The 13,936-nt window shown below is 40.3% G+C and overlaps 1 protein-coding gene across 6 annotated transcripts in view; it reads left to right on the top strand.

Annotated features, from left to right (window-relative positions):
- Positions 1 to 13,936, top strand: part of LOC306875449 (receptor-type tyrosine-protein phosphatase S-like) — a 208,696-nt gene that overhangs the window by 79,598 nt on the left and 115,162 nt on the right. For all 6 annotated transcript variants that reach the window (XM_079426008.1, XM_079426012.1, XM_079426010.1 and 3 more), the window contains one exon: positions 7,543 to 7,711. In XM_079426008.1, the coding sequence (XP_079282134.1) occupies positions 7,627 to 7,711 (85 nt within the window). In that variant the 5' untranslated portion in view covers positions 7,543 to 7,626. The remainder of the gene's footprint in view (positions 1 to 7,542; positions 7,712 to 13,936) is intronic.

Below are 13,936 nucleotides of genomic sequence, written 5' to 3'. Positions count from 1 at the left end.
GATTCAACACAGCGTCACTGCTGAGCTTCAGAGAACACTGAATGTCCTTCATGAGGTCGAACTCCAACAATAACCTAGTGTTTCGATGCCTGTTTATGAGTGGTACTTTCATATGCGGACAGCGTAGTCTCTGTTTCCTCAGCGGCTCGTTCAGGGACACATCAGAATATCTAAGTGCCCAAGTTAAGGCTAACAACCCCTCTACCCCATTTCTACTGAGCATGTGGGGTCACCTCACCTCCGACCCCGCTATTCTACAATCCCTCCCTTGTGCAGCACAGTCAGTGAGATTAGTAACATGTGAAAGCGCGACTGTGGTAGAGCTCCCAGGACTCTATTTGCCTTTCCTCCTTGCAGCTTTTATAATGGCCGTAAAAAGTGGCCAGTTGTTATTCTCGAGCTAGGATGGAGGGAGGTGACAGACAGGAGACTCAAACCCAAACCTTGACCATCTGTTTTCTGTCTTGAACACGTCTGTCCCTCTCATTCTCTCGATTCAGCAGGCTGAGGGGAGGGAACCGCATCTACTCAGCCCAGTCGTGAACCCGGGGACACTTACCTCACTCGCACACTTTCTCGTCTGCCTCAGTGCGCTTTTTCCTGAGGCTCCAGTCGTGGTCAGAATGAGATTATACACTCCTGCACCCACTCACCACAGCGCTGTCATGTAATTACAGTGGTGAGGAGTCAACGTGCTTGAGCAAAATGGTTTTATTATGGTGAGTAAAGGGGCGAAAAAATCTGAATTCCCCATTTGTTGCCACAGCCACCATTAGCGCGACACTCTTCACAAATTCAGTGCAGGCCCTGTCGAGTGGAGCATGTATAAACAAGGTGACGAATTGACCCTGGGGTTGTTCATTATTACAATGAAGTTATTTCAGTTAATGGTACTAGGGGGGCGCTAGCTCTAGGAAAGAGCTCTTAATCTGAACAGCTCCACTTGTGTAGTTCAGGTGCAAACTGCCTCTCAGCAAAGAGGAGGGTATGCTAGTGCATTTAGGTTCAACAAAACTACCTGTATTGTTCTGTTTAGCGCCCAAATACCAGGATGCATTGTATTCCACCATCAGTAAAAGACAGGAGCTTGCATTCATGTTGGGATTCATTGATTCCTACCATGAGAGCCGGATGTTGTCTGCAGTGTAGAGCACTAACATCCTGCCTGCGGTAGTGTGGTTACACCTAGCCTAAATGGATGCGCAGTGCTGGAATGCTAATGCAGCCCATCCACCCCGCCTCAGGCTGCGCCGCCAATAACAGTGAGTGGCAGCGTAATTGTCCACCTTCGAAAGGAACCATCCCATCCTCCGGTGCAGCTCCTGAATCATAGGTTGCCAGCTTCCCAAATAACGATTTATTTACCTTGATTTGAATGATTCCATACTGCAATGCGGAGATGCTATTTACCCAGCTAAGAAAAGTATTCCAATTTCCAAGGGGCACCTGTGCTTAATGTAATTTTATTCCTCGTTGGGGTCCGGAATATAAATGCGCGCCAATATTTCCACCTTTAGGGTGGCCCTTGAAAAGCTCTTAGTTGGGTCTTAAAGGGCAGGCATCACATGTACATGGCTTGGCGAGAATCCAGAACGTAACGTCATTCTTCTTTCAAGGACTAATGCAGATCGCAGCCAGGCCGAATTTGTAATTAAATTGGCTTTTCTGAAAGGTACAGTCGAGCATGTCAAAGACTCAATGACCTGTCTTTTAGACAAAATGTCCTACACTGAAAATATCCAACTGCTTTTCCATTTTAGTGCACAATCAGGAAACTTGAGGGTGATGCTGATAGGCTAACCAACACTTTTGCAAATGAAATGGCTCTACGAGTGCTGTGTTGACATTCCTGCAGCTCAAATAGCAGCGCATTAGCAATGCCAAGGTCATGGGTTCGATTCCCAGGGAATTCTCATTATAGAGAGTATTTTATTTGGTAAAAATGTACGTAGGACTGTCAGTCTTAAATGTGAATCTTCTAAATGTTTATTTCATCAGTTTAGGAGTACGCTAGCACATAGATGTTAGCCTCAAAGCTAACAGATATGAACTAAAAGCCTCCAAGCTTTATATGAGTGCCGTGTTTGACTGCATTGCAGCACACTCTTGGGTTTATCTCCCTGAAAGCGCAAAGGTCAAACGTGCCACCTGGTTTTCTCAGAATGACATATCAGCGTGAAGCAGTGCTCTCTTTGTTCCTACGCGGGCACACATACACTCCCTCCGTTCTGGTTGTACTCGAGACTCAGAATTATGTAACGGCTGTTTGGAGAGGATATAGGAGAAAGACGTTTTCTTGGCAAAAGCCCCCTGCCTGCTTCTCTTGCCTCTCTCTTCCCTGCCACTGTTCTGCATCTTAAGTGGAGACAGAGCGACTCCTGCGTGTGTTATTTTTCCTCAAACATTTCATCTCAGCTCCACGGCACATCTGCAGCGCAGGGAAAAGCTGTAGATCATCTCGCTGCCATTGTAAACAAACACAAAGGCAGGAGGCTTTGGTCACAGAAGACATCGCTGTCTTCTCTCTGTGTCTCTGTGGATTGCAGCCATGACGGCGATGGCAGGTGTGTGCCTTCAAATGAGAGGCAATCACCTGATAATGCTGTGATTGTTATGCATCTGTGTGGCACATTAGAGGGAGAGGATGGAACTGGCAAAAAATATTTACATAATGCTCCCACAAATGTATATGATTACTCAACAGTGGCAGTGTACGGCGAGGCTTTAGGATGAATCTCACTAAATCTGTCAAGAACATGTCCTGTTTATTCGTCACAAGTCAGATTTAACCCTAAAATCAAAAGACATAAATATGAAATTGTAGATTACAGAGAAAATTAAGTAGATATAGTAGACGCTGGAAATCTATTTATACATTCTCATCTATCTATCTGTCTGTCTGTCTGTCTGTCTGTCTGTCTAGCTATCATCGTAGTATATGTTGTTCTGTATGTAATGTTATAGTATTTAGTATATTTATAGAAATTCGATTAAGTTATATTTATATTAATATTATTAATTATAATATTTATAATTATAATATTTATTCTAATTATCATAGTTATTATTAATATTATTATTATACTACTGCTAATAATAATAATGAATTATTATTATTATTTCTTTTTATATTATTTCATTTTTAGTATTTTAATAAAAAAAAAATACTTGCATGTTTTTTTTTTTGTGTGTGTGACATTTACTTAGTACTAGTGATTCTTTAGGGCAGAAAGTAATAGCTAAAGTATCATTAAATGTTTCCAGTGAGGTAGGAAGTACCATCAGATCAGTATTGTTTTTGTGTCACAATTAATGCATTACAACTCTCAGGGTTCTTGTTATTGGATTTCACAGTTTTATTTTGTTTACAAACTTGGGTTTACCATTGACTTTAAGTGTCAGCTATACTGTCAGAACTGCAGATGAAATTGTAGCTGAATTGTGAAAGCACCTCTGGCTGAATTTGCTGTAGGGACGAACGCTGGCCTCTCTCTGTGCACTATTCAAAATGGCAGCTTGGACAGCAAAGAAAGACAAACACGAACTCAAGCCACCTGGACTACACAGTCAAATCTGGCGCTGACATGAAAGCCAGATGTGTGTGTTCTCGAGCTCTCTCACTTTACAGCTGCGGACAGACACATAAGTGTGTGCGACCACAGGAGGAGTGTGTGTCCTTGATAATTGGACTGAATCAAGAGCCATTCACAAAGGCCTCCGTTGCCCGTAGCATAAGGAGGGAACAGCGCCATTACGAGGGGCTCTTTAAGGGATATTACATTCGCTCATAAATAGAAATGGCAGCGGCATTGTTTTATGAGACCCCTCTTGAGGTCCTTTATCTTGAATCTGGTTTAAACCACCGTTTTTTAGTGCGTCTATCTAATCAGAGGGCCCAGCAAAAAAATCTGAATCCTGTGTGAATCCTTTTCCACTCATTTTTGGCAGCGGGGTTGTGCGTAATGACATGCTACTCACTTCACAGTGTGCATCACTTGTTTAGCTAATATAGAAGTGTAATTAGCATTCCTTAGCATCGAGACGCTGATAAATCTTCCTTTCTAACATTGGGACGTTAGCAGCCCTGCTAGCATACTATCACCTACAATATCTTGAGTCAAAGGTGACAATAGTGGTTAAAAGAGCGTTGCAGACAAGTTGTAGCACGGTGTCTTGGCGATCACGCCCGATTGCGCGGTTATCAGCAGTTTGATCTCTATATTGAGGAACGCTCTCTGGGGCGTTTAATTGGGAGTTTTAATTGGACGTTCGCCATGGTTTCTTCCCTCACACAGACTCACAAGGGACTCCGATCTGGCTTCCTCCTCTGGTTATCCAGCTTTAAAAATCTCTCTCACACTCGTCCTCCCAGTTGTTATGTAGCTGCATCTGTTTCTTTTCTAAGCATCTGCATAGTAGTTTCTTCGTCGGTAAGTGCTGCTACCAGATTTTTGCGTTCTTGCGTCAATCTGGTTGCACAAATCGGGACTTCACAGATGCACATAAACTCAGTGCTAACGGTCTTTCTGTTTTGTTTCTCAGCACTGCGGATTTCATAATCATCACTCACATTAATGCGAGTGCATTAAATGCAGCATGCTCTTTCCGCAGTCACGGTTTGTATTTGGCTATTCCAAATGTTTATGACTCTTCTTCTGTATTCATTTAGAAGAAGATTGTTATTTCTGCTCACGTGCTAGAACGCAGTTGTGTCTTGCCCCATTTTAACATGCCTATTATTCCTGCGACCGCAGGGCATGCATCTTTTCACGTACCCCAGTTTAAATGCCAGATCTTTCAATCTTTCACTCTCTTTTCTGTCTGTCATCGTATCTCTCAGTTTCAGTGCCGAATCCGACATGTTAACATTAATAATGCATGGAAACGTGCAGGATTTGGAAGACAGCCAGTCATGAGTGCAGCCCTGATTGCATCTGACTGCTGTTGCTCTCCATTAAAAAGAAAACACACACTCGTACAGCATATCGCCATTGGCTGGAGGTAGCAAGAAAGATAGGAGATAGAAAGACCTGGAAAGATAAAAGACCTGGGCACGCATAAATGCACATCTCGAGAGCTGCTCGACTGACTGTCAGTGGTTGCAATGCTGGTATCTGCAGGCATTGCGTATCCTTGGCTCATAATGGCTTGTTTAAAAAAAGCTTGGAGTTTGGAGGTGTGGGGTTTCACATCAAAACTGTTTGTATGTACTGAGTGTGGCACGATTTTGCATCAGGTTCGAATGCATGCAGCACATTGTTAAGAATGGCATGCCAAACCATAATGGCGTGATGCAAAAGTTGTTGCATAGTGGCTGTGCATGTAGTGTCGCTCCCCAACAAGTCCATAACATTCACCTCTCTGTACAGCTCAGTTATTCATACACACAGGTCCTTGTGCATATTGCAGGACGATGCAGTTGAAATGTGCTTATTTTCCTAGCCTTTGGGGGCTAGCCAAAGTGGGGAACATGAATTGAGAGCATTTGATTCACTAAACATCTATATTCTGACGTCAACTGGGTTCATTCATTTTTGCACCAAAAATTTGCTCCAACAAATGCGACCAGGTTGCATTCATGACATTGAATCATTTCACACCAAGCGTGATACAAATTGACTGCCTTTGAATGCATTGTTAGTTTGCATTTCGTTGTAGCACATTGTTGCAATGAAACTTCAAACCTTCACGTTACAGACATGGTGAACAGGAGCTGCATTTAGAATCTGATTTGGACAGCCAGTGTAGGGGAGCGTCATAAATCAGGGCAGACATATTCCTCCTCTTTGTCTGGGCATGCCGTGCCCGCTTTGGCCCTCTGTTTGTGGCGCTCCAGAGCCGACTCCCTCGACTGATATTTTCAATTGTTTATGTGAGACGGAATTTCAAGTGTCGCCATGCAGGTTGACAGGAAACCCCAAGCTGACAAGCCAGCTGTCACTAGGTCCTCACTCGTGCATTATGACTTCCAGGCTCTCTGGAAATGTAACACGGCACACTAGAGGAGCACAAATAGCGGCGCAGACTGACACAGCATGTGTGTATGTGATGGCTGTGTTATTGTTGATTGCAGTAGAAGGACACAATAGACTTATTATGAAATTTTGAAGTGTTTCACGTGCCCTCTGGGGAGGAGAACAAGAGTGGACTGTTGCAGTGCGTTATGTCAGCACCCACAATCATATAGCTATCTTGGCTTCTTGGTGACATTTGACTGTTTAGTTTTCAGTGTTGACGACTTTTTATTTTTTTAAATCCTATTACAGTTAGAGTTATTATATAATTTTTAGATTAAATACATTTTGGACAATATTATTGTAATATTTCATACAGTATTATCAATAGTATGACTGGTTAAATAGTATTGCATGTTTTGATTTGTAATTATTAACTACAGACATTAATATCTCTAAATTTACTTGTAGTATTTGCAGTTTTGGCATTTTATTTCTAAATTATTTAGAAATTTATCAGTTAATTTTGTGATTTAAATATAATATTTTATACAATATTATAAAATATTGTTATTTTTTTTGTGAAGGCACAATATGTCAATACCAGGTCTATGACATATCTATATTTTATTTTATTTTATTCGTAGTGACTAATGTTAGATATTTAATTTTACACGTTCATTTCTCTTATTTTTACATCATTTACATCATTTAACACTAATCTGACTTTTTTTTTTTTTTTGAAAATTTTAAAATATTTTTAAATATGATTAAGCTTAAAGGTAACCTTTTTATGTTTTCTAGAAAATAAAAAAATGTTGTATTTTATTTAAAAAATTAATTCATTAATTCATTTATTTAGACAAAATATCTTTTAATGTCAGCCATTTGTCAGTCCATTTAGTAGTTCCTCAGCTTCCACTGTTGGTCCTCCACCAGATCCCCAGGGCACAAATTTTAAAGAGTGCCAGCTTGGACTGCTACTTGTTTGAACACCCTTACTGAGTCACACAGGCCTGGAGGTTCATCTACAGATGCCGCAGTCACTCTTTACAGAGTCTCAGCGCTTCATGTCAACATCTCTTTCATTCTCGACGTGAACGAGCGCTTCCGAAAGCAACTACACGTGTTCGCGCGTCTCTTGCCATCTTGCCATCTGATGTTCTTGCCATCTTTAATTAAATGGTGTACAAGCACGTTCACCGGGTTTCCGCCCCGCGTGTGTGAGAAACACAGCAACCCGTGAGTCGACTCCCAAGGCAGAAAGCAGTGACGGGGGGATTATTCGCAATTTGGCTAAAACAAAGAGACGCCATCTGAAATATTGATGAGTGTCTTAGTAATTACAAGATGGGCGGATAAGTAAATAATGACAAGATCCAGCGATAAAGCCTGACTAATTATGAGTTGTGTGAAACTGTAATTGGGAGTCTGAGGGAATATGAACAGGCTCAAACTGAGCGTTCTGGTAAAGCGTATGAATGTACTTGATGGTTGACTGGTGGAACAATGTTAACATTTTTGTGTTTATCTTGTCTGTCAGTGAGTGTTATTACTCAACGGCATTCTCCTGTTTTCTCTCCTCCAGAGTGCCAAACGTCCAGCGTGCCGACCCTTCGTCTCCAGCCTGTGGGGCCGTGGCTCTCCAGCCAGGTCAGAGGTCATCTGCGACATGATGCCAGCCGGCCACCTGCCCATCCTGCTCTCCCTGAGCGCCCTGCTGCTGTCTCCGCTGCTCACTGGCTCCTTGGCCTTATGTAAGAGCAAACTAAGATGAAACTTGAGTTTAAGAGTCAAGTTTAAGTCTCAAGTGTGTCAAAACTCTAGAATAGACCGTTTTTTTCTAGAATTAAGAGTTAGTGCCATGCAAATGTTAACGTTGACCCAATATTGGCTGATTCAGTGGTTGAGGGTGGCCATTTTTGGGTCGACATGACATATTATCATTGCAATCCCAATAATGGCCAAATCAGTGGTTAAGGATAACCATTTTGGGTCGAGATTGACGTTTTACCATTGCAGACCGAATATAGACTCAATGGTTGAGGGCGGCCATTTTTAGTCAACATAGACTTATGCTCATTGCACATTCAATATCGGCTGATTTAGCGGTTGAGAGTGGCCATTTTGGGTCAACATTTATGTATTACCATTACAGACCCAATATCGGCTGATTTAGCGGTTGAGAGTGGCCATTTTGGGTCAACATTTATGTATTACCATTACAGACCCAATATTGGCTGATTCAGTGGTTGAAGAGTCAATATAATTGGCCTGTATACTTGTAACTATTAAAATGCAGGACTATTCTCATGAGCAGTTGTGAGAGGTTCTGTCATGGCAGAGCGCCAGGTTTAATATTTTAAAGAAACTTTTGTTTGCGACAAAAATTGAGGTTAAGACTAAACATAAGCTTTTCATAACATTAGGGATGGTTCATGATGGTCAAATAGTTAAAAAATCAGGATTTTTCAATTCAAGTTTATTGGTATAGCAATACTTTTTTCAAATATTTGTATTGGTGATATTTTTATCTGTAATTGAATTAGTTTTGTCTGTTAGAATGTTTAGATGATTAAATCCTCTCAGAAAATGTGTATTTTTTAGGTCAATTGAACCCGAATCTAAGCTAATTATGCAGGACTTGTTTAAAATGATTAATCAACTAGTCATCCAGGCAAACGACCGACTAGTAGGTTTCATAATCATCAAAAACAAAACCGTGTGGGTTTAAGGATCTCCCCGTACATGTAGAGACATGAAGTGCGAGATCACTGTTTATCGGATTATTTCGTCTCTCTTTTCCACGTGTATATCTCTTCATCAGACGGATCGGGGCCTGCGCTGTCTTTTAATTTCCAAGGCTTGAAGTCAGGATTTGTTCTGCACCATTTCTCCCCTAAGATGGGTTTAGAGATGCATTAGGGAAACAAAACAAAGAGTCAAGTGAAGTAAAGAGGGGCGAGTGCGAGCGAGGGATGAAAGCGGAGGTAAAGCCTCCCCATGCTGCTTTCAAGCCTAAAATAGGTGTAATTCAAGCGCTGCCCGAGAGATAACGTGAGAATGGGCTGCTGTCAGATATGCCACATCTTTGTGTGCCTGACATTGTTCTGTTCTCCTGTTTGTTGGTTTTGTAAGGCAGCCCAGAAGCTAATGTACATCTGACGCAATGAGGGTGAGGGTGAACAAAACTATTACTAGTAATAGGTTGCTTGAACGTCTACTTGTATGACTTATGTTTTTACACGCTTATAAAGAGGTGTTTATTTCAGATGCATTCAGGAATGGTTAGATGTAGAGCAATGCAATGGATTCTCTCCAAAATAAGTTAGTCTTTTTTGACGCAATCTCAAAAAAAAGTTTGGAAATGCAAAAATGGCACCAAACTTTGTATTTATGCATTTAGAATGCAACAAAACACAATCTAACTATAACCGATTGCGTTGTTTCTCAAAAAAAAAAAAAGAGTTAGTTGATTAGGAAATTCAGGTATTTTTATGCTTTTGTAAATTTAGTTTCTGGCCTTCTGTTTAGAACTAATTTCAAGATAAAGACTAAACTCAAGCTTTACTTAACGTTAGTGATTAGTTCACGATGGTCGACTTATTGGTCGGACTAGCCTTTCAATAACATGCCAGTTGATTTAAGAAGAAATTTGCGGGGGTTTTTTTTTTTTTGTATTTGCATATTTGCATATTCATTTACTTTCATCCAAAATGTAACTCTTTACGTGTTTGTATACTTCCAAATTTGGCCTTTTTTGCGTTCATATACTTCAGTCCTAAATTTGGTTATACTTTGCATTTGTATACTTCCGTTTCTCCTTTAAATTATTTAAAAAGAGACCCAAAATAATCCATAATTCTCATACTTTTTTTCCAGTTTACCAAAACCGCAATAAAATTAAAAGTTGATCAATTAAGAAATATTTGAGTTCATATTGAGATCTCTGACAAATCTGAGCGTGGTTTGAGACGTTGTCGAGATCTCTTCAGGAAATGATGAGGAAAATGTCAAGTGGACACTAGCCTCCATTTGTTGTCTGTTTATGCTCAATGTAGTCTGGGACAAACAATTGAGACGTTAACGAGATCACATTTGTGTTTTTTGTTTTATTATGCACCGCCTATGACTATAGGATATATAATTTCTCACTATCAATCCATCTCTGTTTTCATGCCGTGACGCCCTCAGATTGCTCTGCATGTCTGTGTGTTTGTGTCTTCTGTGTGATTCAGATGTTTACTAGCCAGTGCACATCGTCCCAGAGCTCTAATCACTCCAACCCCCCCAAACCCCTAGCCACCAAAACCCTCTGCACGGCGCCGTCTGATTGGCTGCAATGTCGTCCGCTGTACTCTCACAGGCTCTGATCACTAATTACTGTCTCGTCAGGCTGTCGTACAGCACAGCCGGCGGAACGGGGGACATTTTGTTATTGTTCTTGTCATTTTCAGTGTTGGAGAAGCTTTGAAAGTAATTTGGGAAAGTTTGCTGCGAATTGTGAGATGTTATGCAAACGTTGGGGGGGTTAGCATTTAGATGTCAAAAGTTAGCAGTTAACGAAAGTTGCACTTAAATATATAAATAAAAATAACTGATTAATTGAAATGAACAGTTTTTTTGTTCACTGTTAAACCTAATGCTTTGTATGAGAGTTTGGACTTGGAAAGGAGTGGGTGCCTTTAGAAGCTAAAACTTAGCAGTTCGCAACAGCTTCACTTAAAGTTTCAAATAAAAAGAAGCTATTTTGACGGTTTATATTAACTTTTAGCTATCTAATATTAGATGCTTCATATGATAGTTTAGGATCAGTCAAGTTACATTTTTCAGAAAGGAGTTAGCACTAGCACTTGGCCACAGTTGCACTTAAAATTAGACATAAAAGTAGTTTATTTTAACAGCTCCATTCAAATTAACAGTTTTAGCTCTTCACTATTAGACCTCATAATGCTTTTTATTAGAGTCTGGAAACAGTCAAACTACTTTTTGAGAAAGAAGTTAACACTTAAATACGAAGTGTTAGTGCTAGTATTAAGTGACAGTTATAGTTAAATTTGCAAAAAAAAAATCACTGATTAAAACTATGAAATTTTAGGATAGTACTATTATCGCATTGGCTAGCATGGTGCTAAAGCTATGTGTGCGATACAACATGACGTAAAAACTTCAAAGTAGCATGTTTTCATGCTACACGGCTACTAATTGGAAAATGTTGCCTGTTTCTTGTAAAGCTAGTAGCATCGCATAGGCAAATCAATTGTCACATTTGTTTTTCTCGTCTCAGAAACGCATCCGATTGTAGATGTAAATTGGGTTGTGATCTGTTTTGTATGGACTTTAAATGGTTTTTGATCTTACGAACAGCTGTTTTAAAGGCGCCGTTCAGCCCACACACGCCGCCCAGGTGGATTTGTGGTCGCTGTGTCGTACAGCTGCGCTTTACTTAGACACACACACACACACACAGAGCAAGTGGATGTCACCTCTGCGAGAGTTTGCCAAATGCATGATGTCATCCTCACCGCCTCCCTCTCGCTCGCTCATGCTCTCATAAATCAAAATGTGGAGGAGACGTTTTTAATCAAAAAGAAAAAAGGGCTGTGAATAAATCTGGCCTGTGGTAATAAAGCTGGGGGCTTGTTTGTGTGTGTGTGTGTGTGTGTGTGTGTGGAAAGTCCAGCAGTTTTACATTTACACGATTAGCTTCTGAATGCGCACACACACACACACAATCTCCATCCTCACTTTAGGACTTGCTGGCGTCAGATGAATAAATATTAGCATTAGATCTGGTTTAACTTGGTGTGTGCGTATGTATGTGTAGATACTGTATGTGTATATGTGTGTGTGCATGCATGTGTGTGTGTGTGTGTGTGTGTGTGTGTGTATGTATGTGTATATATATATATATATATATATATATATATATATATATATATATATATATATATATATATATATATAAATGATGGATGGATATATAGAGGTGTGTTAATTAGATTTAATTCATTTGTTTTGTAATTAATTTTATTACATACAATTTAATATTCAATGAAAATGTTTATATATTTCTAGATGTATGTATTTGTAAATGTTATTTTTATTGATAATTCATTTGTTTTAGAATTGCTTTATTATATAGAACATGTATAGTAAAAATATTACATGATATAAAGTTAAATACATGAATACATTTTCAATTATAAGACAAATTGTGGTGACCAAAAAAAAATAAATTATTATTTGTTTTTATAGCTAGAATTAAAGCTCTTATCATTTAGCTTCAAAATATTTGTCTTTAAAATAATACTTTATAACAATAAGCTTTTAGATTTGTCAGAAATGTTTTCTATGATCATTCAAAAAAAATAATTTCAGTCTAGTGTGTCTAAACTTTTGTATATATTAGCATTATTTCAACCATGCACTCTTTAATTCGTATCCTTCAATCTGGGATGAGGCGTCAGATGAAGGTCCGCTTTCCCACAATACTCCGCACAAGCTCTAAAAACAGTTCATTTAGCTTGGGTGTGCCTCTGTCTGACCACAAAACACCCAATCTGAACCTCTCTAACCCCCGCTGAAAACCTCCAGACACCCTGTCCAGCGCCACGCTGACCGGACCGAAATATCCCGTGTTGAATCTGTACACCGCAATCTGCACAATGCTGTGGTCCCACGTAGCGCCATAAACTCACTTTGTGTTTCTGCAGCCTCAGAGTATTATTGCTCAATAACACAGGCCTGTGTTATTCTTCCATTTCGAGTGTTTATGTTCGGACCATGTGCTTACAATGATTCCCTGTGGCCGTCGCTATATCAGGAATCCCGCCAAAGGCTCGTTTGTTGTCGTTCCTCAGAGCGTCGGTCGCTAGATCGTGATTTTCCGGGAAGCGGCGTGCCGTAGCGTTTAGCAATCTCCTTAAGTGTCTGCGTGCCACCCGCACCCTTGCCAGCTCCTCTCCACTTTGATTGACTCGGGCAGAAAGTGACGTGAGCGATTTTCAATCATTTATTTTTCCTTTGAAGCTTCCAAGTGAGAGATTTCAGGCCCCTGAGGGAAAGAACCCCACCCCCCCTCGTCTTGTCTCTTTTAAAGTTATCAGCTAAAAGGCCCGAATGTCCCTCATTACCTGCCTCGTTCAGTGCTGCAGTTTAACCTCCCTGACGCAGCTCGATTGCCAAAGTAAATCTCTGATGTTCATGGCTCGGGGCGGCATCCGTCTGCAGACCATGCAGAGGCATTTTCAGGTTGCTTGTTAAAGGGCTAGTTCACTGAAAAAGAAATCCCTTCACCCTCATGAGGTTCTAGCGTTGAGCACCAAAAGAGATGTTTCGACAAATGTTCACGCTGCTTTTTTCGGAGCTTGACAGCCCTGATCACTGTATGCTTTCATTATATGGAAAAGAGCAGCTTGAACATTCGTCATGATATCTTCTTTTAGAAGTCATGTTCAGAACAACAGAAGTGTGAGTAAATAACAGTATTTCATCTCTTTAAAGTCCTCCAGTAGTTAATTTGACCAGCAGAGGGCGCCTTGGTGGATCGTGTCACCTCCATCTGCTGTACACACACACACTTTCCTGGGCAGCTCTGATTAATCATGAAGCAGATTAGCAGGCTCGGATTTACTGAATGTCACAAATGATTATTGCATGTCACCTTCGTGATCCCACATCACCGGCTGAGCCCTTTACTCAAGTCCCATCAGCCCTTGCATCGATAGATTAAAAAGACACTTTCTTTTTAGACTCCACGATCAATTTGCAATTTGCAATTCGAAAACTATATGAGCAGGAATTAACAGTTTATGGATACCCAAGTGGCCTTTGATTACATGTATTACATGTGCTGAAGTGAATATTTGATGATTTTGTTTGTTTATTTGATCTAGTGCCGTTTGTTTATTGTTCTCATTTGCATAATTGATGTCACAGCTACAATTAAAAGCGGTCAGCCGTTGAATTCAAGCCTGACT

This window comes from Barbus barbus, assembly GCF_936440315.1.
Source record: "Barbus barbus genome assembly, chromosome: 9".
Lineage (NCBI taxonomy): Eukaryota > Metazoa > Chordata > Actinopteri > Cypriniformes > Cyprinidae > Barbus > Barbus barbus.
The sequence above is the reverse complement of the archived record's forward strand: the minus strand, read 5'-3'. Positions and strand labels throughout refer to the sequence as shown.